At 48.1% G+C, this 27,974-nt stretch overlaps 1 protein-coding gene across 2 annotated transcripts; it reads left to right on the forward strand.

Moving 5' to 3' along the window:
- Positions 1 to 27,764, forward strand: Rab15 (RAB15, member RAS oncogene family). Of its 2 annotated transcripts, XM_070031768.1 has the most exons (8): positions 310 to 379; positions 2,771 to 2,844; positions 20,496 to 20,556; positions 21,278 to 21,338; positions 21,822 to 21,899; positions 22,734 to 22,823; positions 24,496 to 24,561; positions 24,732 to 27,764. In XM_070031768.1, the coding sequence occupies exons 3-8, from the start codon at positions 20,510 to 20,512 to the stop codon at positions 24,888 to 24,890; spliced, it is 501 nt and encodes a 166-aa protein (XP_069887869.1). In that variant the 5' UTR covers positions 310 to 379; positions 2,771 to 2,844; positions 20,496 to 20,509; the 3' UTR covers positions 24,891 to 27,764. The 2 variants fall into 2 exon arrangements, with proteins under 2 accessions (XP_069887867.1, XP_069887869.1); XM_070031766.1 differs by lacking the exon at positions 2,771 to 2,844 and having other exon boundaries at positions 1 to 379.
- Positions 27,765 to 27,974: the final 210 nt, after the last annotated feature.

The following is a 27,974-nucleotide window of genomic DNA, read 5'->3' on the forward strand; positions in this document are numbered from 1 at the left end:
AGCGGGCGCCGTGCTTCCCCGCGCCGATCCGAACGGAGCGGGCGCCGCGCTCCCGCCGCAGCCGCGCTTCCCCGCGCCGAGCGAGCGGGAGGGAGGGCGGGCGGGCGGGCGGCCGAGGCCAGCGCACCGGGCCGGGCCCGCCTTCTTCTCGCCGCCCGCCGCGTCCCCGGGGTCGGCGCCGGCCGCGATGGCAGCGGCCGAGCGGGGCTGAGCCCGCCGCCGCCCGCAGCCCCCCGGCCCCCTCGGACTCCAGCCATGGCGAAGCAGTACGACGTGCTGTTCCGGCTGCTGCTGATCGGGGACTCCGGGGTGGGCAAGACCTGCTTGCTCTGTCGCTTCACCGACAACGAGTTCCACTCCTCGCACATCTCCACCATCGGTAAGGGGCGGTGGCCCGGGGGGCGCCCCCCCCTTTACCCCAGCTCGCGCCCCTACTGCTGGAGGCGGTGGCACGCGAAGTCGGGGCGAAGGAACGAACCCGGGTCGGGGGTCGGGGGTCGGGGGAGTGGCCACCATCAGGGGACCTGAGCCCGGGTTCCTGCAGGTGAGGGGGCCCTGATGTCTGCCTGGGGTGGGGTTTCCGGCCTCGGGCTGGGGAGCCTTCCCATCCAAGCCTAGAAAACACAGCGCAAGGTGGGTGTAGGCCGGAGCACCCTAAGCTGGGGCGGTGAAAATCATAGCCCTTCAAGGGACATTATTGTAGTCCTTAATAAAAAGGGGCGAGGAAAGGTCAGGATGGGTGGGGGGGGGGCAGTCACTAGGTCACTGAGATCCCCTGAGTTCTAGGGTGGCCTCGTGTGGAGCCAAGATGGGGAAGAAGGGTGGAAGAGGTTGGCCAAATGGATTGAGTGTCCAGGACACAGTTGTGAAGGCAAGTCACCAGGTGGGACACCTGGAGAAGGCCATGGATACCTGGAGGTCCGGGAGGGAAGGATCAGACTGGAGGAGGAAGGCTTGGAATACTCACGAAGAGAAAGACTAGGGGCTCAGAAGGCAACCGAGGGCCCACTTTAGACTCTAGTCGGGGGGTACGGGAGCCTGCGGTTGGAGGAACAAGGCCTAGTGGCATTCTGGGCAAGTTTTGCTTACTCTTCCTGGAATTGGTCTGTAGTCTTCCTTCTGAGAGTATTCCCAGAAGGTCCCTCACTGGTTCTGTAGAACCCCTCCACTGGGTGCCTAAGTTAAGGGAATTCCACCCATCCCCACAGGTTCCATTCATTCTTGGTCAGCCTCCTCCCGGAGCAGGCTGCTTGGAGAAAGGTGGCTGGCAGCTGGTCATCCCATTGGAATGCTGGCCTAGTAGCCCCCTGGGGCTTTCGGGGAGGGACCTCGCTCTCAGCTTCTTCTGGAGGATTCTCTCCAATCCCACAGCCTCCTCATCCAACACACATTCCTTTGACAAGAGAGGAGAGTGGCCACATGCAGCCCGGAGGTTAAGAGGCAGGTATTATTGTCCGACATACCTGGAGACCTCACTTTGGGGCAACATGGTCTTGCTGGTCACTTACGCTTCTGAGTTTCAGTTTCTCACCTGTAGCATGGATCTAATAGCGATATAACCCCCAGGTGTTATAAGGATTAAATGAGATAATGTATGGAAAGTATTCAACGGGAGTGGGAATGCTGGCTATTTTTGCTGTGGTGTTATCATCATGGAGCTGGGGGAAGGGTGCTCTTCCTCTTTATGGGGATCCCTATCTTTAAGGGATTTAGGGTCAGGGAACAAAGCTTGTTCATATTGCTCTGGGGAGCTTTAAGGCCAGCTCTTAAGAGATCCAGGAGCTTGGACTGGGCTGCTGTGTGGATGAGAGACATGTCAGCAATACGGAAAGGGACAGACACTGAGCCATGGCTGAGAGGGCTACCTGCCTTTCAGGAGGGCTTGGGAAAGAGTCAGGTGTTGGGGAAAGGCTTGGGAGTGAGCCAGGGCGTGGCTGAGGAGCCAGGTGGGGTCTGAGACTAGCTTGGGGACAAAGGGCAGAAGGTTACCACTTCACAGAAACTTGAAGTGGCTATTTTTGACATGGGCCTGATGCCAGGAGCTGTGGAGCTTTCTGCAGAGAGCTGGGGGTGCCAAAATTTTGCCTGAAGAGCAGTCGTGTGTACCCTGGTGTCCTGGCCACACTCCAAGTTCTAGGAATGACCTGGACTTTGCCCATTGAAGACTTTACTTTTTCCCATCATTTCAGAAGTTCTTGGGACTCTTGCTTAGTTGAAGGGAATTAGCCCCCAGGGGGAGAGACAGAAAAAAAAAGCTGGGGGAGCCCCTATTTCTAAAATAATAGGATGGCCTTGATGAAATTATGCTTTCTTCAAAACATGATCATCCTTTACCCTCACATCTGTAATCACCACCCTTGCCTCTTCGTCTTGTTTTACTCCCTTTTCCTGCTACACAGACCACAGAGGCTTCCTCAGACACCCTCCAGGGTTGACCCCTTAGAGGGCAAAGGTGAATTAGTGAGCTGGTATTTGTGTCTGTAGCCCTGTTTCTCTGCCAAGGCCATTGGTTTATCTGTTTTCAAAGATGGCTAAGTCTCCCTTTGCGTAGGCGGCAAAGACTCCTTGGGAGTTTGGATCCCATGGGAGAGAAACCACCTTTCTTCACACCAGGCCTTTGTTCAATCTGTCCCCATGGATTTGTTTCCTAAATACTTCCTTATGTAAAGCTTACAATGGCATGTGATTCTCCCTAGGCCGGCCATGTTTTCAGCATTAACTAAAACTGAAGGGCAAGAGTTGGATGGTGAAGAGAAGCTTTTTTCCTTAGGTGATTTGGGAAGCTTTCCAAGGAAGGGGCAGCCAAGAGACAAACCAGGGAGCCAAGGAAATGGGGGTTACCAGGTCAGATTTATTAATTTATTCATTTAAAAATGTGTGCTCTGTATGCTAAACTTGGGGGAGTCCCAGATGAATAATAATACACAGAGTCACCACTCTCAAGCTGGGCCCAAACATTCTTTTGCCATGCTGACCATCAAGCTAGGTATCTATCTATCTATCTATCTATCTATCTATCTATCTATCTATCTATCTATCTATCTATCTATCTATCTATGTGAATGGGGAAAACAAGGCAATTCACCAATAACTGTCAGATTCTTGGCTCACACTGACTCTTTGTGACTCAGTGTGTATAATGCTTACTATGAGAGCTTGTGACACTCCATGAAAGAGCCTGCCAGGGAACAATGAGACCTTCCAGGTAGACTGAGGCACTGGTCGCCCCTCCCTCCATCTTTCTTGTCTCTTTGGCTAGCTAGCAGGCAGGTGACCCTGCAGCTAGGTTGGTACCACCAGCTGATGGAGGTCGTTCAGAGTGGGACAGTCAGAGCCTCAGTGTTCTCTGCCTACACAATTTCCTGACAAGACCATCTCATCTGTTAACGTAATTGGACATCCTTACAAAGTACCATGCCAGGCATTTTAGAGACATATCACAGTGCACCTTTTCCTGCCCACAAGCCTATAATGTCATTGAGGAAGGAAGACATAAAAGACCTATTGCCTAAATGAGATAATATATCTGTATGTACTTACAAAGGAAGCACCGTGCAAATGTAAGGCACTGACTATGATCCTATCACTACCCTTAATGAAGGTCTCCCATGTAAGATGGATCCTAGAGGTAGCCAGTGAATGGCCAAGGGCCTGTTGAGTGCATCACTGAGGGAGACTGAGAGGAAGGCTCCCCATCTGAACAGATGGGGAGAAATTGTCCTTACCAGGCCATCTACATTCAGGAGGTCTTTGACAACCTTTCTGCATGGTAGCCAGGACTAGGATGTAAGCCACTAATAGAAAAACCACAGGGAAGGCTAAAGCTGGGTCTTTCTGTGTGGGCTGCCTGTGGGTTGGTTCCTACAGTAGAAGGGAGCAGATGGAACAACGTGAGCTGAGCAGAGAGATAACAGAGGTGCGAAGTGAGTGGGTGTCCATGATACACTGGGGGCAGTCTAACTGCAGCAGTAGGGAGTTGGCTTTTTTTTTTTTTTTTTAAGCAAGAGAGAACATTCTTCTGTTTTTCTGTCTCCCAAACTATAAATGCTTTACGGGTGAGATCCAATCATATGTTTCTTTGTTTTCATAGGACCCAATACAGAGCTAGGCACCATCACAATGCATAGTAAATTATTAATGACAAGATGCTAGAGCCACTTGGAAGAGAGCATGAGAGGCCTGGCTGGGGGAGGCGGGGCTTGAAGAGTGGGGTGAGATGAAGCTGGGGGTTCATTCATTTGGAGCTGTGGTGTTATCTGGGTTCTCAGGGCCCCTCTTCTCAATGGTGGCTCTTCACCTGCCTGGCTTTCCCTCCAAATGTGGGGAATAGGTCAAACCAATCAACCTGGCACTTCTAAAAGGATCTCCTATGTTGTCTGCTCAGACAAGAAGAAAACACCCTATGTAGGCAACTATATCCAAGGGCCTTTAATGCCCTTCCTTCATGGTAGCCAGAGCTGGGAAATAAGCCCCTGATACAAATTGAGGAGACTGCCTAGGGCATGTTTTTCTCCCTCCCAGTCCTTGGTCTGGGATGAGACAGTCTACCTGGTCTCTGGGCCTTTTGTTTGAAAAGCTACCCCAAGGCTGCTCCTTTTCTCTCTCTCTCTCTCTCTCTTTTGGGGAGGAGGAGGCTGTGGCCAGTGATTTTCCAGTTGGACTGGTTGGGCTGCTGTGGCTTCAGGCTGCTTTCCCAGGCTGGGTTGCTGCTGCTGTCACCTTTCTCAGAAAGTTCTGCTGGAACTGCCTCAAACAGCCGAGGGCAGGGTCTTGTGGTGACCGAGGGCCAGGGTTAGACCTGAGCCTGGAATGAAGTGGCCTAATAGACATTGGCACAAATGCTTGGGCTTTGCAATCCTAAAGGTCTTCAGATTTCTAGACTGAGGAGCTGGGTACAAATACAGTGTGATGCTGTGAGAAGATCAAGGCTGGGCTGCAGGCTTTGCTTCTTTGGCGAGCCTCACCGGCTCTTTGTCCTTCAGACACTTTAACATTTTTGTGCTTCCTTCATCTCTAAATTGATGATAGTAACAAAATCTTAATGGTTGCTGGGAAGAGTATAGAAGCTAATGGATACAAAGCACTGGGTAGAGGCCTCAATAAAATGGTAGCTGCCATCACTATTTATTATTCCTAGCTCATAAGAATGTTGGTTGAGATGAGTAAATTGTCAGTAATGTGCTATGAGGTCATCCTGCTGGTCACTTGCAGATTCGGTCATTCTGGCACCATTTATTGAACTTCCACTATGTGCCAGAGACCAGGTTAGTGCTGGGGCTTCACAGAAATCAGAGCTGTTCTATATTTCAGGAGCACAGGCTTTGTGGGGTTTTATGCATTTTTGTTTGTTTTGGTGCTACTACTGAGGCTTGAACTCAGAGCCTGGGTGAGGTTCCTGGGCTTTTTTGTTTGTTTGTTTGTTTGTTTTCCTCAAGACTAGCATTCTACCACTCTAGCCACTTCTGGTTCTTGGTGGTTATTTGGAAGTAAGAGTTTCACAGGGACCTTCCTGTCCAGGCTGGCTTTGAACTGCAAACTTCAGATCTCAGCCTCCTAACTGAAGCTAGGATTACAAGCAGGAGCCACAGGCACCCAGCTGGCTCTGTAGTTTATTTCAGTTTCACTATACTTTTAGCATTTGTGCCAGAGTCTGAGAAGGAAGAAAGATTTAGGAAGGAGGTGGCGTAGAGTAGGGTGGCTTAGGATGATCGGGTGCCTCTGCTTTCAGGTTGGGACTCCATTCAGGGGTAGAAATAGCTCAAGCCTCTGTTCTCCATTCCTCCCTTCCTCCTTCCAACGCAGGCACAGACCTTGCCTCCCCCACTTTCCCCAAGGACTGAGAAGAAACACAGCTGAAACCCACAGGTTTCACTGATCTGCACCTCTGTGGCACTTTCACACATCTGCATGCTCACAGCTTCAAGCAGCCTATTCCCTCTAGAATCCCCACACTCCCTGGATTGTGTTCCCCTCTTCCTCTCCTCATCCCAGACAGATTGGTGATGAACTTTATAGCATGAAAGTTGATATTTGGCCATTACTTACTACCCTGATCTCCAGCTTCTCCCAGTGCCTTCTTCTGTAATCTAATATGTGTGAACCTTTCCCTGTAAAACTGCCAACTTCCTGGACAGGCCCTTGACCTCTGTTGAGCTCTTCTGCCTGGTTACTGGGCTTTGTCAAGGGAGAATGAGGTCCAGGGCTTCCTGGACAGTCATTCCTCCCATCAAGGAAGCAAGGTCTAATGTCCAACCTATTCTAGAATTTGGCAGGAACTGAGACCCTCAGAGAACTAGTGACTCCCATTGTGCATGCAGGTGATCCAGACTTAACTGTTTCTTCTGTCTCTCCAGATTGGCTTGGGCATGCCTTTCCACCCAGGCCCTTTCCATAGGCTGCCAACTGGAGCCTGTCTCCTGTGAGTCAAGGGACAGGAATGTGTGGCCTCTTATACGTCATGTGCCACCTCTGCTTCCTCCACCTGCCTCTGTGGAAGTCACAGGGGCTGTGACAGGAGTCTTGTTAGGAACTCAGAACGATGGAATTACCCTCATATTACCATTTTGATATAGATATACCAAGAACTCCTTGCTAGGGGTCTGTGGTCTATAGAGGGCCAATAGTTGTTTTTGTTTTTGTTTTGTGCTGGTACTGGGGTTTGAGTTCAGGATTTAAGCACTGTCTCTGAGCTCTTTTTGCTCAAGGATAGCACTTTACCACTTGAGCCAGAGCTCCATATCTGGCTTTTTGTGGTTAATTGGTGATAAGGGTCTCATAGACTTCCTGCCCAGACTGGCTTTAAACTGCGATCCTCATAGCTCAGCCTTTTGACTAGGTAGGGTTACAGGCATGAGCCACCAGTGCCCAGTCTATTATTCCTTGATCGTTCTTCACTGTTGAAAATTTTCTCTCTGCTGCTTTTTTCTCTTGGCATGTGTCATATGCTGACTTCATTCACTCACTCATTTGTTCGTTCACTAACTCATTCATTGTCTCTTTATATGTCAATTGTGCCGAATAATATTTAATGATCTACCTTGTGCCAAGCAGTGAGACTATGAAATGGGTGGGATTCTGCTGTGCCCTCTGGGTGTTCACAGTGTAAGTGTCAGGCTTCCAAACTATCAGAATTTTATGCAACAGGAAATGTTTGCACTCACCGAGAAGTGAGAAGTTCTCCCTGGGGAGGTTGATAGGGCTTCACAAAGAAAGTGACATTTGGGTGGGGTCTTGAAGACTAAAGATTCCCAGTGGACTAAGGGGAAACCCACATCCTTTCCTGGAGGGAAGAGCTGTGGAAATGCCTCACCCCAGGGCTGTTGCTCTTCAGCCTTGGTGGCCAGTGGATAATGACCACACATGGCAATACTAGCTTTAGTTCAGAAGGGCCCTCACTGGGAGTTCACTTTGCTGGCTCTGTGAGAGCAGATATATCTGGAAGTCTTATCCCTTCCAGGCCTCAGTTTCCATTTTCTTGAACCTTTTGCTAAGAAACAGACCCAGGAAGAGGTTGGGGAAATGAGTGGACCAGCTGATTGTGGCTGCTTCCATGGTACTCATTGAGTACCCAGCAGCAGGCTGAGGGGGCAGAGGTCCAGGTTGGCCTCTGGCAAAATGGAGTGGGAGAAGGGTAGCTGGAACAGACTACGCTGGTCAGAGGCTCCATGGACATCTTTGCACAAGGCGGTGGAAAGAGCACAGCAAGAGAAGCACCATTCCCCTGACTGCTTCCTATGCCCCCTGCCCCCTCCCCGCCCGGTGCACAGGAATGGTGTATCTTAGCTTTACTCATGTGCTCCATTCTGCATCTAGAGATCTCATCAGGAAGTGAGAGCTAGGAGTTTCAAAGTTGGCCTTGCTGGTGTTTGAGATATTTCTTGTAAATATCTTTAGGGTAAAGCATCTCATAAGATTGTATGTACATGAATGCATACGTGTATGACAGCACACAAGTTTACACGTACCTATAAGCAGGTACAAGAGTCCCTCTGAGACCCAGGAGCAGGCATGGTTGTAGGAGAGGAAAGAATGTATTGGACCCTCTCCCTTTTCTCTCCTAAAAATAATGAGTTTGGCTGAAATGTGTTGCTGCCACCTGGAACCCTGACCCTTCAGATAGCACTTCCTCTAAAAGGTTCCTCTTTGAGTAGTCTACAAAAGTAGCTTGCACCCCCTCCTTACTCTCTTTCTTTCTTTCTTTCTCTTTCTTTCTTTCTCTTTCTTTCTTTCTCTTTCTTTCCTTCCTTCCTTCCTTCCTTCCTTCCTTCCTTCCTTCCTTCCTTTCTTTCTTTCTTTCTTTCTTTCTTTCTTTCTTTCTTTCTTTCTTTCTTTCTTTCTTTCTTTCTTTCTTTCTTTCTTTCTCTCTTTTTGATCATGTGGCTTGAACTTGGGGCCCTGAGCTCTTTTGCTTCAGGCTAGTGCTCTACCACTTTGAGCCACAGTGCCACTTCCAGTTTTCTGGTGGTTAACTGGAGATAAGAGTCTCATGGACTTTCCTGCCCAGGCTGGCTTTGAACCATGATACTCAGATCTCAGATCCTCAGATCTTGAGTAGCTGGAATTGCAGGCCTGAGCCACCAGGTCCCTCCTCCTCTCCATACTCTTTACCCCATTATCCCACCCTTGTCTCTCTGAATTCATTTACTAACTTGCTAACTATCCATCCCTGTTGGAGTGAAAGCTTTCTGAGGACAAGGCTGAATCATTTCTGTGTGGCTCTTTCTTGTTTTGGAGTACCACGCTTAGTTTCCAGAACACAGTCAGTAGCCAATTGTTGGAATGAATGGATGAATGAGCAAATGAATGAAGACATTTTCCTAGAGGACGTCTGCTTTTCCCTAAGGTAAGTCATAGGTAGCGTTGGTTTCTTGGGGGTTGTAAGACAATGAGCCCACTGTGCCAGGCATATATTTGGGCAGTGTGGGAGGAACTTCTGCAAGGGGTGAGTTGTTTCTAATAGCTTCGAGATCTTCTGCACAGATTGGTGTCCTAGGAGAAACTCAGGCATAGCAGGGAGGAAGAGGCAGCTGCTGTGATCCCTGTGTGGGAGTACTTTGGTATATGCAGAGACAAGGGGCTGGTGCTTTAGACTACAGTCAGTGTTGTTGGGGAGGTTCACTGTAGGTCAGATGATGACCATCAGCTCAGCCAGGCTCCTGGAGTGACCTTGTAGGACCTTGGACAGCCTGCTGTCTAGGATTTCTAGGGATCAAGCTGTGAGACCCACTCCAGCCTCACAATGTCAGTGTTTGCTTGGGAAACCTCATCTACATGATAGCTCCTGGGTCCTGAGCTCCCAAAGCTCGATTCTTCAAGGTTTTATGTGAAGCTGGTGGCCTCCAGATCTCCCCTCTTCACCCCTCTCTTTCTGTGTGGAGAGTGTATGTGTTTGTACATGGATGGGCATCTGTGTTAGTCTTAAAAAAAGAAAAGGAGGGCCAGGCACAAGTGGCTTATGTCTGTAATCCTTGCTACTCAGGAGGCTGGGAACTGAGGATCATGAAATGAAGCCAGTCTGGGCGGGAAACTTCATGAGACTCTTATCTTCAATAAAGTATCCCCCCCACCCCCCCAAAAAAAGTAGAAGTAGAGTTGTGGATCAAGTAGTAGATTGTTAGCTTTGAGCAAAAAAGCTCAGGGTCAGTACCTATGCTCTGAGTTCAGCCCTAGGACTGGCGCGCGTGCACGTGCACACACACACACACACACACACACACACACACACACACACACACACACACACACACACGCCAAAAAAACCAAAACAATAACAACAACCAAAAAAAAAGGAGGAAAAAGTACCATTCTCAGAAGTTCCTGTGAGTAGGCACTAAATCAGAGCCTTTGATCTGATTTTGTACTCTAGAAGTTAAAACATTAACTTGGGTTTTGTTTTGATTTTTTTCTCCAAGTACTGGGATTTGAACCAAAGACCTCCCATTTGACAGACAGATGTTCTGCTGATGAGCCATGCACATCTAATTTTTCAGCTTGCCCTCCTTCCTTCCTCCCTCCCTCCCTCCCTCCCTCCCTCCCTTCCTCCCTCCCTTCCTTCCTTCCTTCCTTCCTTCTTTCCTTCCTTCCTTCTTTCCTTCCTTCCTCCCCTCCTCCCCCATCTCTCTTTCTTCCTTTTTTCTGGGGGTGGGGGGGCTTGAACTCAGGGACTAGACACTATGCCTTAGCTGATTCTGCTCAAGGCTAGCACTCTACTAAAACACTACCTTGGAATGAATTCCAGGCTCATGATTTTGTCTGCTTAGATCAGGTTCTTACATTTTTATGTCCTATCACTCCCTGAGCAAGATGGTGAGATGCTGACTAATGCATTAGCTTTGACAGCCTGTGTGTACCTTTTCCCCAGAAGGAAGCGGGCGTGAGGGAGAGTCTGCAGCTCCAAAGAGGAGAAAGTCTGTCAGCATAGTCCAGGAAGGAGTGAGGTCAGAGTCACCAGACACAAGGCAAAAGGACAAGCTAGTGACAGGTTGGGTCAAAATGTGCTTGTCCCTCCGCCCTCCCCCCCCCCCCCCATTGCTGTGAGGATAGTTGTATGCCAGGATCCTTGTTTTGAATTCTCTCTCTCCAGCTGATCACTTTCTGTGTTCTTCTCCTTCCTGTTCTGTCCCTTACATGTCCCCCCTCAGTTATGAGGGAATTTTTTTTGCTCAGGGAAGAGGGTTTTGAGATGGGGGGTTACTATCACAATGTCTGTTAGGGATGGCAAAGTCAGATAGCTATCTCCCTACAGGGTCAGCCTTGGTCTAAAGCTTGGTTTGTGGTCTCTCAACCAATGACCTTTCTGGAGGTAACCTCCTGCTACAATGCCCAGAAGTGCCATATGTCCAGCACATGCTGATTTTTGGCAGGGAGAGGGAATGAGGGCATTCCTGGGACTGGTGCTTGGTAACTGGAGCCAGCATGGCCCTGGAGATTGTGTGTCTGCCTTGGGTTTCAGGTGTATTAAATTGTTCCTTGTTGTTCAGTCTCATTGCTGATGTAAAAGCTCAGGTCACTCTGCTGCTCCTTTGGTCTGTGATTGATCATAGCGATAACATTTGGCACCTAGAGGCAGCCCTTTTTCCACTGAAGCATGTGGCATTGTTGAGTTGGCAAGCTGGCATCTGACATTAACCCATGAGGTGCTGCCGAGCTGCAAGAAGACAGCTGTTGACTGCCAAGAGACACAGACTAGCATTGCCAGGATTTAGGTTGTAGTCAGACTCTGGGAGCCCTTTTAGGGTTCCACAGTGAGTAGCATTTTCTCCTTTTGTTGAAGCATCCCAGCTTAGTGCTGGGGCTTTGCCCAGCTGCCCTTTCCATCCCCCAGGCAGTGACTCTGGATTTTCAACTTTAGCCTTCCTTAAGGGAAACTGGCAGGATCTTCACCTAGTATTTCATAAAGCTCCATGCCAGGTCCTATTACATGCTTTACACCTTATCTCATCTTCAAAAACTGGTCTGACCTTAGGCTTGTAGGTGAAGAAGCTGAGGCCAGGAAGGGGTAACTGGCCTTCCTAAGACCATATGGCTAATTAGTGGCAATGGTAGGATTGGAACCAACCCCTGACTGCCCATTGTATTCTCTCTCTTTCTGTTCCTTCCTTCTTTGGCCTTCCTTTCCTTTCCTTTCCTTCCTTCCTTCTTTCTTTCTTTCTTTCTTTCTTTCTTTCTTTCTTTCTTTCTTTCCTCCTTCCTTCCTTCCTTCCTTCCTTTCCTTCCCTCCCTCCCTCCCTCCCTCCCTCCTTCCTTCCTTCCTTCCTTCCTTTCTTTCTTTCTTTCTTTCTTTCTTTCTTTCTTTCTTTCTTTCTTTCTTTCTTTCTTTCTTTCTTTCTTTCTTTCTTTCTTTCTTTCTTTCCTCCTTCCTTCCTTCCTTCCTTTCCTTCCCTCCCTCCCTCCATACCTCCTTCCCTCCTTCCCTCCTTTCTTTCTTTCTTTCTTTCTTTCTTTCTTTCTTTCTTTCTTTCTTTCTTTCTTTCTTTCTTTCTTTCTTAGGTGTGTGTGTGTGTGTGTGTGTGTGTGTGTGTGTGTGTGTGTGTGTGTGTGTGCACCACATGTTGGTACTGGGGCTTGAACACAAGGCTAGGGCCATTTTGCTCAAGGGTGGCACTGTATTACTTGAGCTATTCTACTTCCAGCATTTTGCTGGTTAATTGGAGATAAGAGTCTCACAGACTTTTCTGCTCAAACTGACTTTGAACTATGATCCTCAGATCTCAGCTTCCTTAGTGGCTAGGATTATAAGTCTGAGTCACCAGAACCTTGCTTCACTCAGCTTTTTTACTATAGGCTAATGAGTGGTCTACCATTTGAGCCACGCCTCAAGTTTTTGCTAGAGATGAAAGTTGTCTGCCCAGGCTGACTTCCTAGTAAGATATGACTAAGGGTGTGAGCCACTAGCCCCTGGCTGTATTCTGCTTGATGGCCATGACACTCTGCTTGTCAAATGCAGCTCCTGCATGCTGTCCAGGGCCTTCTTTGGAAACAAACAGTGATGGAAGAAGTATTCTTTGGCTCCGGTATGCCCTGTTGTCTCATTTTCAGTCTTTTCAGCACCTCCACAGCTGGACTACGGGGCTGCCAGCTCTTACGATACCTTAGAACCAAGTGAGGACAGTCCATCTTCCTGCACCATCACTATGTTTTGCCTCAGCCCTAGGTTCCTACAAGAGGGCCTTGTCTCTCCTTCTAGCTGCCCAATGGCTGTGCTGCCATTTTGCTACAGGACTCCAGTAGTAGCCTGGCAGTCACTAAGGGATACTGCTGCAGGGGCAGAGGCCGTGAAGTCAGGCCTCAGCAGGAAGAACAAGAGGCCTGGAGCTGCATCAGACCCATCACATGGTGAGGGCAGCGACATCCGCAGGTGCATCAGGATCTGGCACATAGCTAAGGGGCTCTTCTTGCCAATGTCTGTAATGGCAAGAAACAATTCCTGCTTTGGAGGTACGGCCACTTGTCCTTTGTCACGCCCTCTGGGGATTACTCTCATAGAATGGCTACTTGATTCCTGACACTGCATGACAGTGGCAGAAATGTTAAAAACAAAGCATAAACAATATAAACTTGATCAACTAAATTATATTCCAGCCCCCTTAGGTACTTTTGTCCAGGTAGGGGTAGAAGACAAAATGTTGGAGGCAGTAAGGGAGCAAGGACTGCTTTTGAAGTTTTCCTCTCAGCCTCTAATTGAAGCATCTTGCCCCTCAGCTTGGAGAGCCATTAGGTAGCTGTGGACAGTCACAGGCTATGACTTCTTATATTCTCCTGGGGCCCCCTTAGGGGTCACTAAGAAACAGGGCATATGCTGTGAGGATATCCAAGGGCTGAACTTGGGGTCTGGCCTGGCTAGGCTTTTGGATTTTTTTTTTGGTCGGTCATGGGGCTTGAACTCTGGGCTGAGTGTTGTCCCTCAGCTCTTCAGCTCAAGGCTAGTGCTGTACCACTTGAGCCATAGCACCACTTCTGGTTTTCTGGTAGTTTATTGGAGATAAGAGTTTCATGGCTTTTCCTGCCCAGGTTGGCTTTGAGCTGTGATCCTCAGATCTCAGCCTTCTGAGTATCTAGTAGCTAGGTGGCGTGAGCCACTGGGGCCTGGCTTCTGGCTAGGTTTTAAGAGACCAGTTTTCTAGTTCTGGCTGAGCTATAAGCTGTGGAGACGTGAGTAGGTTGGCTTCTCTGTGCCTCACAATACCCACCCTGCCTACTTCATAGGGATTCTGTATAAAGACATGTCCTATCTGTAAGCCTTGGATGCAGTTGTGCCTAGAGTTGGGCTGGATGGAGGTTTGGTGTGCATAAGAGTTGGTAGGTGTGGATGAGCCCTAAGAATTTGCATCTCTAAAGCTCCCTGATGAAGGTATCAGTTTCTCCTAGTAACAGTAGTAATGAGGGACTAAGACTGGGGACCAAGCAGTAGAATCCTGTCTTCATCAGGGTTCTCTGCTATTGCTTTCCAACTGCTCCCAGGGAGCCTTTGTTGAACAGAGGGAAGGTAGGAGTGAGAACCACTGTGAGTCAGGTGCTCTCCATGCATTGTTTAAATATATCACAAGGAACCTTAGGAGACAATGATGTGCTGCAGATAATGAAAGTTGGAGCTGGGAGAAGTTAAGACTCCCTCCTTCCCCCCTCCCCCTCCCCACAGTCACACAGGTGCCAGACCAGGATCTGACTCCAGTGCCGACACGTCTCTCCTACTACATTATAGCTCCCACACTTTCCTCTATCTACCCACCCCCCCGCCAATTCTTAACACATAGGCTTCACTCGAGTTATGATTCAGTAGGTGTAGGCAAGTCAAAGGAGCTGCATTTCATTTCATTTTTTTTTTTTTTTTTTTTTTGGTCCGGTTGTGGGGCCTGAACTCTGGGCCTGAGCACTGTCCCTCAGCTCTTCAGCTCAAGGCCAGTGCTCTACCACTTGAGCCACAGCGCCACTTCCGGCTTTTTTCTTTTTGCTTATGTGGTGCTGAGGAATCGAACCCAGGGCCTCAGGCATGCAAGGCAAGCACTCTACCACTGAGCCAACTTCCCAGCCCCTTCATTTCATTTTTAAGATATATTTTTTATTTTATTTATTTATTTTTTGTCAGTCATGGGGCTTGAACTCTGGGCCTGGGCACTATCCCTCAGCTCTTTAGCTCAAGACCAGCACTCTATCACTTGAGCCACAGCCACCACTTCTGGTGGTTTATTGGAGATAAGAGTCTCACAGACTTTCCTGCGCTGGCTGGCTTTGAACAGTGATCTTCAGATCTCATCCTTCTGAGGAGCTAGGATTACAGGTATGAGCCACCAGTGCCTGGCTTATTTTTAAGGTATCTTTATTTAAAAAGAAAAAAAAATCACAACAAACTCAGGTAATTTTAAGGCTGAGGACCTGCCAAGCTCACTAAAGAAGAACAACCATATTACTTCTCTCTCTTTTCTTTTTGTTTTCTCTCCTTCCCTCCCTCCCTCCCTCCCTCCTTCCCTCTCTCCCTCCCTCCCTCCCTTCCTTCCTTCTTTCCTTCCTTCCTTCCTTCCTTCCTTCCTTCCTTCCTTCCTTCCTTCCTTCCTTCCTTCCTTCCTTCCTCCTTTCCTTCCCTCCCTCCCTCCCACCCTTCCTCCCTCCCTATATGTCCATACCTCTGGCTTTTTGGTGGTTAATTGGAAATAAGAGTCTCATGACTAGAAGTGGCACTATGGCTCAAGTGGTATAGCACTATTCTTGAGCACAAAGAGGCTCAGGGGCAGCACCCTGCTTCATCCCCCAGGACTTGGGGGGGGGGGAAAGCTTGGACTAGATTTGAACCTCTATCTTCAAATCCCAGTCTTCTGAGTAGCTAGGATTACAGGCATGAGCCGTTGGCATCTGGCATACTGCCTGTCTTCACACTTGAGGTACAAAGCTTTTGGCCAAATATAGTTGTCAAACTTAAGCATGTATGGAAATCTCCTGGAGAGAGTCTGCTGGTTTTCCTCCTCCTCTCCTCCTGCCACCAGAAGGGATCCTATAGATCTGAGGTAGGACCTAAGCATTTGCCTTTTTAACAAGTCTCAATGATGCTGGACATACTTAGAGGACCACAGTCTCAGGAGCTTGCTACTTCCAAGTGTGATTCATGGGTCAGTAGCCTCCACTTCATCTGAAATCCAGCTTTATGTAACTTCTTACCTCATATGTTCTGAATTCAGAGCTACATTTTAACACAATCCCCAGTTGAGTTGTGGGCAACTTAGTGCTGCTTAGAGCCACCAGAATGAGCAAACACTAGGGAGTAGGGGCAGATGGTGAACATCTCTTCTCATGGATACGAAAGAAACAACAAAGAGGGGTTAAGTGTTCAGGGGGACACCCAGAGTAGAGGGCAGGTGAGGGCTGTAAAGGATAGAAGACTCTTCCCTGAAGAAGGCAGGGAGAACAAAAGTGTGAACAGGAGAGTGGGGTGGGCCTTAGAGGAAAGGCTCCATCATCAATATAGTGGAGAGGCATTATATTGCAAGTGCAGGATGAGGAGATAGCCCTCTGGGGCCAAAGCCTTCAGCAGGGAGGATAGTGGCTGTGAGGATGTGAGGGTGAACATCTCCGAATAAACCACTGGCTGAGAAGCCAAAAGAGCCAAAGTGAGAGAGCACGAGTTTGAAGGGACTCAATCAGGCCAGTGTTTTGACTTTGTCCTGCAAAGTAGCAGTGGAAAAAACCAGTAGCCACACAGGAAAGGGAATGGGTCAAGTTTGGTACAGGATACTACAGGCCAGTGTACTCATAGTGGAAGGTCCAGAGTGTGTGGGAACATAGAATAGAAGGAATAAATGCTATCGGAATCTTTGTTTTTCTTGCTAGTCCTGGGGTTTGGACTCAGGGCCTGGGTATTGGCCCTGAGCTTCTTTTGCTCAAGACTAGTGTTCTACTGCTTGAGCTACAGATTCATTTCTGGCTTTTTTGGCAATTTATTGGAGATAAGAGTGTCCATATACATTCCTACCCAGGTTGGCTTTGAACCACAATACTCAGATCTCAGCCTCCTGAGTAGCTAGGATTACAGATGTGAGTCACTGGTGCCTTACAACCTTATTTTTTTTAAGCTTTTGTTTTTTATTTAAAGAAAAAGGTGAGCTGGGCACCAGTGGCTCATGCATGTAATCCTAGCTACTCAGGAGGCTGAGTTCAAAGTCAGTCCAGGCAGGAAAGTCCAATCTTACTTTCAATTAACCAACACAAATGTGGAAGAGGAAGTTTGGCTCAAGTGGAGGAAATCCTCCAAAAGGTACGGACTTACTGTTTCTTCTGCTATATATTTTGTATATAAATAAATTAAATAGAAGCATTCTGCACCTTGGACATGCTACAACACATTCTGTTGGGTGGTCAATAGGGCCTGGGTTAAGATAGTTAGGGAGGAGGAGCATTGCTAGGAATTCCCTGGCCTTGGCTTCAAGCCACATAAGAAGTACAGAAAGCCAGGTGGTGGGTCATATCTATAATCCTACCTACTTGAGAGGAGGAGATCTGGAGGATTGTGGTTTGAAGCCAGCCTGTTAAAATATTTGCAAGATTCCATCTCAAGCAATAAAAATCTGGGTGCAGTGGTATGTGCTGACCATTCCAAAGAGGTAGGAAGTATAAACGGGAGAACTTCAGTCCAGACTGGCCTAAGCACAAACACATGATTCTATTTGAAAAGTAAAAGCAAAAAATGGCCAGGGGGCTGGGAAAGTGGCTCAGTGGTAGAGCGCTTGCCTTGCATGCATGAGGCCCTGGGTTCAATTCCTCAGCACCACATAAGCAGAAAAAGCCAGAAGTGGCGCTGTGGCTGAAGTGGTAGAGCACTTGCCTTGAGCTGAAGAGCTAAGGGACAGCACCCAGGCCCAGAGTTCAGGCCCAGACTGGAAAAAAAAAAAAAAGGCCAGGGGCCTAGCTTAAGTGATAGAGTGCTTGCCTGGCAAGCACAGGCCCTGAGTTCAAATCCCAGTACTGCCAAAAAACAACCACAGAAAAAGGAGGAGATGAGAAAGAAATACACTCATTTCCCTATCTGCTTGTCTCTTCTAACATCTTTTGGCTCACTCATTCATCTCCTAGCAGAGTCCTTTCTTTTCAAGGACCCACAGGGAACTAGGAGATGAAGTATAGTTAAGGCTCCCATGCCTAGTTCACATGCAACTCTCCTCTCATTCCCCTACAAAACAGCACGGGGGGATACCATGCTCTCAGTGTCAGGCATACCTGTTTGAATTTCTGCTACATGCTATGCCAACCTTGAGCTAATTCTTTGCTTCTCTGACTTTTGTTTCCTTCCTGCTAACCTCTGTAAGGGCAGGAGCACTTTTTTTCTGCTCTGTCTCCACCAAACACTGTGCAAAGTACATGAATGTTCATGTAATAAGAGACATAAAACCCATGCATCCTCTCCTTGTATCTACTTGGTTTAAGGCACTATTTTTTTTTTTTTTTTTGGCGGGGCCTGAACTCTGGGCCTGGGCGCTGTCCCTCAGCTCTTCAGCTCAAGGCTAGCGCTCTACCACTTGAGCCACAGCACCACTTTCGGCTTTTTCTGTTTATGTGGTGCTGAGGAATCGAACCCAGGGCCTCATGCATGCAAGGCAAGCACTCTACCACTGAGCCACCTCCCCAACCCCTATTTTTCTTTCTTTTTGTTGGCTTAAACTCAGGGTGTCACACTCATTTGGCTTGTTTGCTTGCCCAATGACTTGCTCTACCAGGTTGGTTTTTTGCTGGCTAATTGGATAAAGTCTCATGGACCTTTCTACTGAACTGGCCTCAAACGGATCCTTTAGGTCTCAGCCTCTTGAGTTGCTGGGATTACAGGCATGAGCCACTGGTGCCTGATTAAGGCACCATTCTTTCCTTTCTCTTTTTCCTTTTTCCTGTGCTACTAATGGGGCTTAAACTCAGGGCCAGGGAACTCTCATTTAGCATTTTCACTCAAGGCTGGCACTTCAGCACTCGCCACACTTCCAGTTCTGGCTTTTTTGCTGGATAATTGGAGCTAGGAGTCTCACAGACTTTGCTGCTTGGGCTGGTGATCCTCAGATCTCAGCCTCCTGAGTGGTTAGTTACAGGCATGAGCCACTAGTCCTCGGCAAGCACTATTCTTGACTGGGCTAGTATGAGGATGATTAAGTTTTGTAATTCTTTTCTGGTTCTTTTTGAAAAAAAGGCACTATGACATCAACCATTAAGAACTTCTCTGTTACTTTCTATGTGAAATTACTGGGGAGAAGCAAATTCCTTATTTAAAAATTCTTTAAAACTGGGGTGGAAAGGTGGCTTAGTGGTAGAGTGCTTGCCCAGCATGCATGAAGCTCTGGGTTCAATTCTTCAATACCACATAAACAGAAAAAGCCAGAAATGGTACTGTGGCTTAAGTGGTAGAGTGCTAGTCTTGAGAAAAGAAGCTCAGGGACAGTGCCCAGGCCTTGAGTTCAAGCCCCAGGACTGGCAAAAAACAAAAAAAACATATATATTTAAAACTATTTTTCCAAACAAGAGAAAGTATGCTTCTGCCTCCTACCAAGGCCAGTTATCCTCCTCTTTCCCTCCTTTTTATCCTCCTCCTCCTCTTCCCCTTCATAAGAAAGAATGGCTACCAGACATTGCCCACTTGGAAAAATATAGCTCATTAGATATGAATCAGCTTGGGCTGGCGAAAAATGATTCATATATGACCAACTTGATTTAGTTCAGGCTGTTCACTCAGAATCTTTCTCCCTTTTAATTAAATGGTGATTGGTCTTGATGGTAGAAAGGTAGAGACTGCATTTAGTCTGTATTCATGGAAAGCCAGGGACAGGATAGATAAGGGCATGTTTTCTCCTTGGCAGAGCCCTAACATTTATGGAGGAGGGTGGAATGGCAGTGGTATTGGAGGTTCTAGCACTCTGGAGTCCTTGTTTTTTTGCTGGTCCTGGGGCTTGAATTCAGGGACTGGGCACTGTCCCTGAGCCTCTTTGCAGTCAAGGCTAGTGCTCTACCACCTGAGCACAGCAATACTTCCAGATTTTTCTGAGTAGTTTATTGGAGATAAGAGGCTCAAGGACTTTCTTGGCTAGGCTGGCTTCAAACTGTGATCCTCAGCCTCCTGAGTAGTTAGGCTTCTGGATGTCTGTGCAGTCTGGTGACCAGTGGTCTAGAACTCTACCTTTTCTGTGATCCTATCTGAAAATGGTGGCTCATGACTTAACTCACCTCCAGGGAACACAAGAACACTTTAGCTTAATTACCCTACTAGACAGAGCCCTTGAATCACTGGGCACAGTTGGGGCTGGGGAGAAGCCCCTCTCATTTCTCAGAGGGGAGGCCAGCCCATTGCTGCTGGAGGTGCTCATAGCTGATGCAAATGTTCTCCAATATGTTTCTACCTTGGGTTTCCTATGTCCTGGGGCCGCTTAGCTACTCAGGCTCTTGGGCAGAAGAACCTGAGGACCCTGTTTCTTGTGACATGCATTGGCCATTTGACAGCTGTGAGCACCCACTACATGGCAGGCACTGTCCCATGATCTAACAATAGCTACAGTATACAGAGAGTCGCCCTATCTCTTCCCAGCAATTCTAGGGGATAATATGAAATGTCTTCAATGTAAATGGAGCCCAGAAAAGCAAGGAGCCCATGAGTTAAGTGGAAACCCCATTCAAATTGCTGGACATTTCATTAGAGTCAGTTTATGATTAAAGAAGGCCTTTATTTAATCACTTAATCACAATCAAAAAAAAAAAAGAACCTTGGGGAAGGGAGGGAGGGAGGGGATGGTAGGGGGAAAACAATGGAGGGGGTAACAATGCTCAAGAGGAAGTGTACTCATTACCTCACTCATGTAACTGTAACCCTCTGTATAGTATCTTTACAATAAAAAAATTTAAAAAAAAAGGCCTTTATTGCATTTGATATTTTTCACATTAAATTAGAAGGAAATCCCTTTCACATATGAGCTCCTTGGACCTTTCCTAGTTAGTTCTCATAGGTGCCCTTCCTAATTTTTTTGCTTGCTTGCTTTCCCCAGGTGTTGACTTCAAGATGAAGACCATAGAGGTAGATGGCATCAAAGTGCGGATACAGATTTGGTGAGTTGTGTTGGAGCGGACCCTGAGGTTCATCTGGGATAACTATCTCTATGACGGTGTATGAGCCTTAATCTCTGATGTTTTTCTTAATAAACTTTATGGGAATTGTAAGTCACCAAACGTCAGGAATTAGAAGGAATTGGTAACATAATCATTATCTCTGAATTAGGCTTTACCCTGGGGCTGTACCACATGGTAGTTAAGACTGGAAGGATGGAAGGTTACATTTTATCTATTGGGGGGAACTCTTGGTGAGAGTTCAGTGCAGTTTCTGCTAGTAGCCAGTAGGGGCCGCTGTAGCTCTCTGGCAGTGTTGAAAGTACTGTTTTTGCCTCATGTGGAGCTACCATAGAATCCCAGAATATCATGGCAATGACCTCAGAGGCCTCATGGGCATTGGGGAGGGTCAGTATCCTCTATCTGGCCAAGTCTGCACTGGTCAAATTTTAGAGAGAGGTATCCAAGGCCCAGTTAAGATTGTAGGTTGTCCAAGTACAAATATAGTTGTCAGTCGTCAGTTGAGGCCTAGGCCAGTGGACCGAGCCTCTCACTGCAGAGTCAGGGCTTTTGATCCCCTTGGGGTTCCAAGTACCTCAGATTGTTCACATCACAGCTCCTGAATTTCTCTTTCAAGGGCACAGGGTCTCCCAATTCCTGTTCTTCCCCTCTCTATCTGCCCCTGTGGTCCATACTCTACTGAAGGACTGGCTTTGTATTGTAGGGACACAGCGGGGCAGGAGAGATACCAGACCATCACAAAGCAGTACTATCGAAGGGCACAGGTGAGTCAGTGTTTTCAGGGGTTAGAGGTGGGACACTGCTACTCATGCCTCTGGGTCTGGATGCTTGAGATGTTTATATCACTGACCCCTGAAATAGGGCTCTCAGATTGCCTGTCAGGGAGGGAGCCTAGAATAGCCTTCTGGAGGTTGGCTGATTGTTCATTCCTCAGTTATTCTTAGAGACTTACTTGAGGCGGGTTCTCTATCCTCTCCCCTCCCTTCTTCCCTCCACCCAGGAACAATGACCAAATCAAAGCATGTGGTGCCTTCCTACCCCCAGAGCAATCTGTGATGGGTCTAGAAAGAGGCAGGTGGGGGGATCTGGGAGAGAACTTAACATTTCTGGATGCTGAGGGGTTCTCATGTCAAGCAAGGAGAAGGGAAAATGGGCCCAACAGTTAAACATCACCCTTCTGGGTCCATGATTGTGCACTTGCTCTGTGCATCCACCTCCCCCCCACCTCTCTTTTTCTCTTCTCTCAGGGAATATTTTTAGTCTACGACATCAGCAGTGAGCGCTCCTACCAGCACATCATGAAGTGGGTCAGTGATGTGGATGAGGTAGGTAGGAGATCCCTACTTCACTGACAGGGGTGGGGAAAGGGTCAGTGCTTCCAGGAAGCCTTGCCTTCCACAGCACTGGGTAAAGTCCTCTGGGCAAGTAAATCATGAAGAGGAAGCTGAAGCTGCCATTCCCTCAGGCTCTGTACATAGCCTCGGTGGCCATGCCCTCCCTGGAAATTAGTTTGTTCCCAGCCTTCCTTGTGAACTTCCTAAAACCTCAGGAGCAGATGAAATTGTGAGACTGGGCTTTTAAATCTGGCTCTGCATATGCTGGTGGAACTTTGGCGAGCCATGTGAACTCTCTAGTCCCCAGTTCCTCATCTGTTGAATGAGAGCTGGATCAAGTCCAGGGTCTTTTGAAACTCTAATACCACTTGTTCAACCCAAAAATAGAGCAGTAGCTAGCTTGTCTTCTACCCTAAGCTGTCCTCCTGACATTCCTGGGATAGCCATGGTAGTACCAAACCCTTTACATACTGTGTATTTTCCTATACATACCCACCTATGACCAACTTTAACTTGTAAGTTAGGTACAGTAAAAGATTAATAATAATAATGAAACAGAACAATTATGCTGTAATAAAATGTACTTAAAATCTATGAGTGGTTTGTTTCTAGAACTTTCCACTTCATATTTTTAGACCCCTAGTTGACGACAAGTAACAGAAATGGTTAGGAAGAAAACTGCAGATAAGGGATTCTCCTGCACCCCAGTTAGCCCACTGTCTTAAGCTTGGTTGTGATGTGGAAACCAGTGGGACTGTAAAGGGAGATGGGAAAGAGAAGGGACCAGTGCCCTCACTGGCATTTCTGCCTATCCTTTGCCCCTAGTATGCACCAGAAGGGGTCCAGAAGATTCTTATAGGGAATAAGGCTGATGAAGAGCAGAAGCGGCAGGTGGGAAGAGAGCAAGGGCAGCAGGTAAGTGGGAGTTACCTTTGGGTCTTTGGCAGCACTTTCAGAACAAATCCTGACAACAGAGACCCAGAAATATACCTCCTTATCTTCAGATCCTATGAGTGGGGAACCAGGAGTGTGCTCTCCAGTCTTGAGAACAGAATCCTAGGAGAGCACTCCCCATTTTCAGGTTCTCTTTCAAGTCCCATGGCAGCCTGTGGCACTGGGGGAACTGACACTGTTAAGAGTTTGCTCTCTTCTTCAGGACAATGATCAAAGGTCAGTTGAAACCCAACTGTCTCTTAGGCAGCAACTCCTGCCGGTCCATACCCCCCAAATAGGATCAGCCTCTATTTAAAGCATCATCCTCATGACAGTGACAAGGAAGGACTCTGAGTTGCTGATGTCTTCTGTAACAGTATCCAGGCCACCTAGAGAAACCATGGAGCAGAGAGGGTAGGAGACAATGCTAAATGAATATCCAAATATCCAGGGACTTTGGCCTTGAGGTATGTGGCTCAACTGGTTGAGCACCTGCCTACCAAATATACAGGGACCATCTTCTTAAGAGAACAGAAACAACAATTGATATTCTGATGTAAGAGTTATCCACCCACTTTGAGGCCTTCAAGAGTTTCTCCCTCTCCAGTCAATAGCATTTCCATTAGCCCTTAAAATAAAATTGATTTTTTTTTGTTAAAAAAAATACATAGCATCGAGAAATGTGAACGCAGAGGCTAGCCTATTAGAGTAACAGTATTTATCTAGTACTGCATGTGTGGCACTGTACTGAGGGCTCCTAGGTGCATGATCCTATTTAATCAACCCACAGCCCTGGCTGACAGACACTGTCATTCCCTGTTAGCAGAAGACGAGCCTGGAGCTTCGGGAGAGCAGTAATTTGTCCAGGCTTGTGCAGCTATGAGGTAGATTACGGGGACTGCAGTCTGAGTCTGTTGGACTCCAATGCCTTTTTTCCTCATTTTTATTTATTTTTGAGATCGAAGGAGAATTCAAATAGATACAGACAAACACACATCTGATTGAAGTGTGATGAAAGAGTGCACGGAATACAAAAAGAGTATGTTCAAAGCTTATTAGAGAAAGCCAGGCACTGGTGGTTTGTGCCTATAATCCTGCCAACTCAGGAGGCTAAGATCTAATGATTGCAGTTCAAACCAGCTTGAGCAGGAAAGTCCACAAGACTCTTGTCTCCAGTGAGCCACCAAAAAGCCAGAAGTGGAGCTATAGCTCAAGTGGTAGAGTGCCAGCCTTAAATGAAAAAGCTGAAGGACAGTTTTCAGGCTCTGTTCAAGCACCTGTATCAGAACAAGGAAAACAACAGCTATTAGAGATGAAAGAAAGATGGCTGCCTCTATTGATATACCACACTGTATCCCATGTGTACAGGGGGGCTGAGGAGGGTTACACACACACATACACACACACACACACACACACACACACACACACACACACACACACACGGAGAAAGAGAGAGAGAGAGAACGAACATCTTTCCCTCTGCCAGCCTGTGTCTTAGAAGGAACTCTTCAATTTCCTCTGAGAAGTGATCTACTCAGAGGCATTGTCTCAACACAGCTTGGTTTGTGAGCACCGTGGCAGACGTAGGTACCCAGTGGCATGGCCATTCCCTTCCTTTGCTGACTCTTTCAGACATCTTCTTCTCTCGCAGCTGGCCAAGGAGTACGGCATGGACTTCTATGAAACAAGTGCCTGCACCAACCTCAATATTAAAGAGGTGAGAGCGCTGGGCCAGCTGCCTGTCTCTAGAGCCCAGCACAGCGGGAAGGTGAGAGGGGGAAGTGGCGCATGGGAGCCAAGATAAGCTGGAAGTTGTCCCTTGGGGTGCTGCAGGGTTGCGGGACAGCAGACGGGCACTGGACTAACCTGTGCCCCTTGGCTTTCCAGTCTTTCACACGCCTGACGGAGCTGGTGCTGCAGGCCCACAGGAAGGAGCTGGATGGTCTCCGGACGCGTGCCAGCCACGAGTTGGCATTGGCAGAGCTGGAAGAGGAAGAGGGCAAACCTGAGGGCCCAGCAAACTCTTCAAAAACCTGCTGGTGCTGAGGGTCCTGTGTGGGGTGCCCCCACCAACTCCCTTCCCTCATGAGGTCTGGGACAGCAGGGGAGCCTGGGCTCTGCCCACTGCTTTCCTCTCATTTGGTGACCCTAGCTGCTACTCTCCCTGCCTGGCCCCGAGAGCAGCTCTGCTGTGGTGTCTGAGCAGCCTCTGTCCCCAGCCCCTGGACTCTGGAGCAGTGTCCTTCAGCCTGTTTCCCCAGCCACAGGTCTCTTGCCACCCCACAGTGTTCTGTAAGCACCGATTCGCTACCCCAGGCTCCCTGGACGGACAGTGGCTGAGGCTGGCGTCAAGGCCACCCGCAGGCTCCTCCCTTCTCTTCGAGCATCTTGTCTCCTCTCTGCTTTCTCTCTTCCTCCCACTCCCTCTGGCCCCTTCCCTCTAGTGTGTTCTGTATGGAGCCACCTCCTTCCCTCTTGCCTAGATGTCCTGCTGTGGCTGCTACTGCAGCTGCTTCCTTCCTAACCCTGGTTGGAGGAAATGGACCCAGGCTCATGGAGATGTCCAGTCCTCTGCTCCAGAGAAGACGTCCCGCCTTGCTTTGCGGTAGCCCAGAGGCTAAGGGTGCTTCTCCCACCTCCCCTCCCCACTGCCCCTTCTTCTGCCAGAGGCCTGCCACCCCATGGCCTGGAAAAGTGGGTCATTGAGGTAGAAAGAAAACATCCCTTTGGGGGTTGTCTTACCTCTGTGCTTTCCCCCATCTGAGCTTTGGCCTTGCTTTGCTGCCTGCCTGCCTCCAGAGAACTGAACTCAGAGGCAGGATCTTCAGAGAAGAAAAGAAATGAGGGCGGCAGGGATCAAAAGTCACCTCCATTCTCTACCTCCCATGCAGCGAGTATACAACCTCTCCACTGGGGCTCCTGAATTTGAAGTATGGACCAAGGCACTGGGGCTGGTTAAGCCTCTAGAAGAAGGTGTGCTCAGAAGTGAAGGGCTAGCTCCTCCAGTCAGGGTCAGAGCCAGTGCATACAGGCCAGGAATAGCTTTTTTGTTTTGTTTTGTTTTGTTTTTCAGTGTTGAGGGGATGTGGCCATAGCAGGGCCTCCTGGGTTCCTCTTTCCTATCTTCTGGAATAAGAGCATATCCCTGGACTCTTGGCAGAAGTGAGAAGTGACATACGCATGTCACTGTTACACTGATCCTAGCCTTCAGCAGTTAAAGTTTCTCTGGGTCCCAAAGTTTGTCGAAGGGCAAAGACTTCGTGGGAAGAAGAAAAGGAGGCCGTGGGTAGATAGGCTTGAAGCTGTTCAGTTCCACCTTCAAGACAAATGCTCTTCTTGTCCTCTTGTCCCTGAATAGGTCTGAGGGCTTGCCAACTGTACTGTGGCTACTAAGGGAGCGAATAGGATGCCCTCTTCCACAGTTCTCTGTTCAGAAGTTTCTTTAACCCTCAGAGGCCCAAGAATAGCTTGAATGAAGTCCCTTCAAGAAAGACCAAGTTATCTGGGCACTAGTGGCTCAAGCCTGTAATCCTAGTATCTCAGGAGGCTGCAATCTGAGGAACAGAGTTCAAAGCCAGCTTAGTCAGGAAAATCCATGAGACTCTTATCACCAGTTAACTACCAAATGCCCAGAAGTGGCTCTGTGGCTGAAGTGGTAAAGGGCTAGCCTTGAGCAAGAAAGCTCAGGGACAGTGCCCATACCTGGAGTTCAAGCCCCAGTACCATCACAGAAAGTAAAATAATAAAAAGAAGAATCAAGTTAATCACAGCCTAGGTAAGAGGCTCTAAGCTATACGTCATGACTGGGGCTGAAGGCAAAGCAAAAGAACTGGGTACTGACCATTCACTTACCCAGGACCCAAACCCAGAACACACTGTGTGTGTGTGTGTGTGTGTGTGTGTGTGTGTGTGTGTGTGTGTGTGTGTGTGTGTGTGTGTGTGTGTGTGTGTGTGTGTGTGTGTGTGTGTGTGTGTGTGTGTGTGTGTGTGTGTGTGTGTGTGTGTGTGTGTGTGTGTGTGTGTGAAGAGAAGGGCCCCACTTCCTTATTTCACACAAAAAGGTATAGGGTAAAATCACCCAACATTTCCTCCAGATAGAGGCCCAGCAGAAGAGACTGGCTCAGGATAAAGGAATATGAGACAGGTTAGCATGATAGAAAGAAAAGAAGAGCAGGAATAGGAATGCATCATTGGCTAGTAAGACATGTTGAGAGCTAACTTAGGATCAAATCGTGTCTGGCTGGAGCTGCTTCCCTGAAGGCCAGCTCCACAGTGTCCAGACATAAGAAGCATCACCTTGGGAGTGATCACCTAGAAGGCTAGTGGAGCCAATTCTCAGGCTGCCCTTAGTCAGGACCTGTGCAACAACTTATATTAGACACTGGCCTCAACCTGTGGGCCAGCGTTGTTGCTCCCCAAGAGGCTCAGGCAGAACACCACCACTGTTTTTCTCTCCTAGCCCCCTCAGGAAAGAGGATTTTATTTTTACTGTACCCTTTGGGTTTTAGAAGGGAAAACATAGGTTTAGGATCCTGTGAACTGATAGGCCTTCTCTATCAGGGCCACAGCTGGGAGCAGGGATGGCAATCGCAGGAGGGTTGAGATGTTAGGGTACAGCTACACTTGCCAGGTACCAGTCAGCCTCTTACTGCTAACCTCCTGTCCAGGAGGTTTTCTGGGCTGTGTCACTAGACCTAGACTGTTGAGCAGGCTCACCTGGCCTGTCTTCTGTCACCGCCTCTGTCCCTGTGTCTTTAGATTCAGTCCCTCCCCAGCACACCACCTGCTCCTGAGCCCCACCATCTCCCTGTGACAGGGGAATTTTGTGTACTGTGTCTCGGGTCCATTATATGAATCGTGAGCAGGGTTCATCTATTTTAAACACAAATGTTTACAAAATAAAGAATATTTCAAACCACAGGTGTGTCTACCTATGTGAATCCTGGAGGAGCCTCACTGGGATCCTAGTTATGAAAATGGGAGGAGCATGGGTAGAAGAGGTCCTAGAATCCTCCAACAGCAGCAGTACAGTGACAGTGGAGGCGTTGTACTTGGGTCTTCTGTTTCCAACATAAAGTTCTCACTGCCCCCAGAGCAGGCTTATATCACAGGAATAAAATTAACAGTCAC

Source organism: Dipodomys merriami, unplaced genomic scaffold, assembly GCF_024711535.1.
Source record: "Dipodomys merriami isolate MVZ:Mamm:240054 unplaced genomic scaffold, mDipMer1.0.p SCAF_1, whole genome shotgun sequence".
Lineage (NCBI taxonomy): Eukaryota > Metazoa > Chordata > Mammalia > Rodentia > Heteromyidae > Dipodomys > Dipodomys merriami.